At 43.5% G+C, this 3,164-nt stretch overlaps 1 protein-coding gene across 1 annotated transcript; it reads left to right on the plus strand.

Annotated features, from left to right (window-relative positions):
* Nucleotides 1–1,012: 1,012 nt before the first annotated feature.
* On the plus strand, nt 1,013–2,824 carry LOC103714577 (myb-related protein Zm1-like). Its single transcript, XM_008801869.6, has 3 exons — nt 1,013–1,432; nt 1,613–1,742; nt 1,853–2,824. Exons 1-3 carry the CDS (start codon nt 1,294–1,296, stop codon nt 2,658–2,660), a joined length of 1,077 nt encoding a protein of 358 aa, XP_008800091.3. The 5' UTR covers nt 1,013–1,293; the 3' UTR covers nt 2,661–2,824.
* Nucleotides 2,825–3,164: the final 340 nt, after the last annotated feature.

Genomic DNA, 3,164 nt, shown 5'->3' on the forward strand with positions numbered 1-3,164 from the left:
TCAAGAAGTACGGAGGAGAGGATTGTGATTAACTATTTCCTTCAAAATAAAATTATTTAATCTTCGATAGAAGATAAGCTAGAGAAAAATTTGTAAAACTGCGAAAGAGCAAAATAGTGAACAGTTTGACTTTTCTATTAGCGAACAATTTGACTTTTCCAATAGGCACGTTGTGCCACAACTTTTGTCATAAAAGTAAAAAAGAAAAGATTGTTTTTAGTTAGGAAGAAAATAAGAAAAAACTTCATCTTGGACCTTTATTTTTAGCTTTTTTTTCCCTTCATTAAAAAAAAAAAAAATCCAAGCCCACCTATTGAGTGGCCTAGGTCAGACTCAAAATGGGAGGCCCATAATATGAGATCTTTCTCTTTTGTATTTGCAGTAGAAAATAGGATCTTAAGTTGATAATATTTATATAATTTAGTCTTGGGGATTAACGCCCAAAGGCCAGCCCAAGCTATTCAATGGAAGCCTAATTAAGAGCCAATCTCCGAAGCCTAATTCCTTGAGCCCAATAACAGCTTCCTAAAATGATATAGACGGGTCATGAAAAGGAGATTAGTTAGCCTTTTATAAATAACTTTATATAACCTCTCCTACCTTCATCTAAGACTTTCTCCGATCTCTCCCTTTCTCTCTCCTTCCCCCAACCACAAAAGCAACGCTTTATCTTGTCATGCTTCTTGGTTAATGACAAATGAATGATATATTTAAAGAGTAATATTACATAAGTAAGACAGCAGAAGGAAAATTAGTGTGCAGTCTCCATCAGCCATCCAATGTCCATCGGACAGCGTCGGCATCATGTTAGTCCCACGGTGCAACCTGGTTGCACCATCTCCATCTTAGGCTTGTGGGCCTGTGCCTAACGACCACCCAATCCTGATGGGACTGCTCCTGAATCAAATGGGTGCCCTTTTGCTGATCATAGCCCTTTTCTTGCAGCCCGGGGGGGAAAAAAAGTGTGGTGATCCTATTTCCATCCACTAAGTTCTACATATATATATATATATGTGTGTGTGTGTAGCAGCATTTGTTGAAATGTAAGCATTAAAACATGGTAGAATGTTTTATATCGAAGTTACATAAAAGTCTTATAGATGGCCTTTTCATGTATCTTTATGTAATAGGGTTTGGTAAGGAAAGAATCTGGAGTGCTAGGCCTGGCTATTGGTAAAACAGCTCTTATCATCACTATCTTGAACTCCCCCAGCTTTATATAAATACTTGCCAACTCTTTCTTTGCAACTAGTGGCTAGGGAAGTTGTAGACAAGAAATTGCAAGAGAGAGAGATGGGTCGAGGGAGAGCACCATGCTGCGAGAAGGTTGGGCTGAACAAGGGGTCATGGACGCCAGAGGAGGACGTGAGACTCATGGCCTACATTCAGAAGTATGGTCATGGGAATTGGCGTGCTCTTCCCAAACGAGCAGGTGTCTCTTCTTCTCCATTTCTATTGATTTCAACATTGATCTTGTATGCAGCAATAAGGATGCAAGCCTTAATCTTTGGTTAATTCTTCAAAACCGAGCAGAATTTTTACAGACAATAGAACAGTGGCATGGGGGGGAGGGGGGGGGACTGACTCTGGTCTTTGTTTTGAGTTTTGAAAGGCTTGCTGCGATGCGGGAAGAGCTGCCGTCTGAGGTGGATGAACTACCTTCGGCCCGACATCAAGCGCGGAAACTTCAGCAAGGAAGAAGAGGAAACCATAATTAAGCTACATGGCTTGCTTGGAAACAAGTATGATGTCAATCTTAACCCAATCACTTGCTTTCTAAATAGTAGTTTCGATGTAGGCCTCTCATTTTGCTTTTGAAGGCTTAGCTAACTTGATCCAATGTTGTTTTTAGATGGTCGAAAATAGCGTCTTGTCTCCCAGGAAGAACTGACAACGAGATTAAGAACGTGTGGAACACGCACTTGAAGAAGAGGCTCCTGTCCAAAGAGCGAAGCCAGAAGACCGACAAGCTCGAAGAGACGCCGAGCTTGTCTTCCTCCACGACCTCCCACTCGTGCTCCGATCAAGTCGAAGGCAGGAGCGACAGCGAGCACACCGATCCAAGCGTAGACTCCACCAATCCCTCGGAGGATAAGATTGAGATTCCCACCGAGCTCGGCATGGACATGTGGGTCATGCTGGAGGATGCTCTCCCGAGCTCGCCTCGAAAATCCGACACCGAGGACAAGAACATGCCGGAGCTGCATCTCGAGCAAAATTCCTTGTCGGATTCCTCGGCAACCAATGGCAGTAGCAGTGGATCAGGAAGAGGACAAGCGCTTGACGACATTCATGACCACCCGAGGGAGGCTGAGAAGGATCCTTTGGAGTTGCCTGATGTAGCTATCGAACCGGAGCTCTGGGACATGATCCAGGACGGCGATGCCGGGTTGTTTAGTCAAGGAGTGGGGGCCATGGTGGAGCTTGGAGTTCATGGGAATCCAGAAAGCTTAGATGATGAGCCAAGCAGAGGAGAAGGGAGCAGAATCTGGGTGGAATACTTGGAGAAGGAGCTTGGCTTGTGGGGAGCAAGTGATGACAACCAGGAGTCCCCCATGGGTCCCTGGGCAGAGATGGAGGGAGATCCTGTGACCTGTTATTTTCAGAAGGGCCCCTCTTCCTCCTCTCCTGTAGATCTTCATGACCTGAAAGTGTCCTGATGCATTGTTATGAGTCCATAGGTAGGTTAGATCCCACACAAAGGTGTATATTTAGGAGGCCATGGCTGCTGGACGCATCCCTAACCTTTCATTAGAGAGTCAAAGTGGTAGGTGCTTAAATTAATGCTTTAATACTATGAGGATGTGACTCATGTTACATGTCATCCTTGTCGTGCTTGTTCTTTTATCATCGTGCCGTCAGTTTTGAATCATTTTTCTCTTCTTTTTTCCTTTCCCACACAGCAGGCTGCTAACAGTACGTGTGCATGATTGCTAATTAAGAAAATGCGTCCCATAAAAATAATTGAATCAACATCATGAACTCAATAATTCCATGCTCGCGATCTATTTAAAATATTAATTGCTATGGTTTCATGATGACCGAATAGCTTTTGTAAATATGAGCATCATAGTCTATTTCTCTGAGTACTGCATGCTTCAAAGAAAATGAAGCCTTTCAGTGGAACTCTACAGTTGATCTTGCAGCTCGGTTTTTGAATCTTT

This window comes from Phoenix dactylifera, chromosome 3 (assembly GCF_051530095.1).
Source record: "Phoenix dactylifera cultivar Ajwa chromosome 3, Ajwa_hap1_PhDact_Kaust_v1.1, whole genome shotgun sequence".
In the NCBI taxonomy this organism is placed as follows: Eukaryota; Viridiplantae; Streptophyta; class Magnoliopsida; order Arecales; family Arecaceae; genus Phoenix; species Phoenix dactylifera.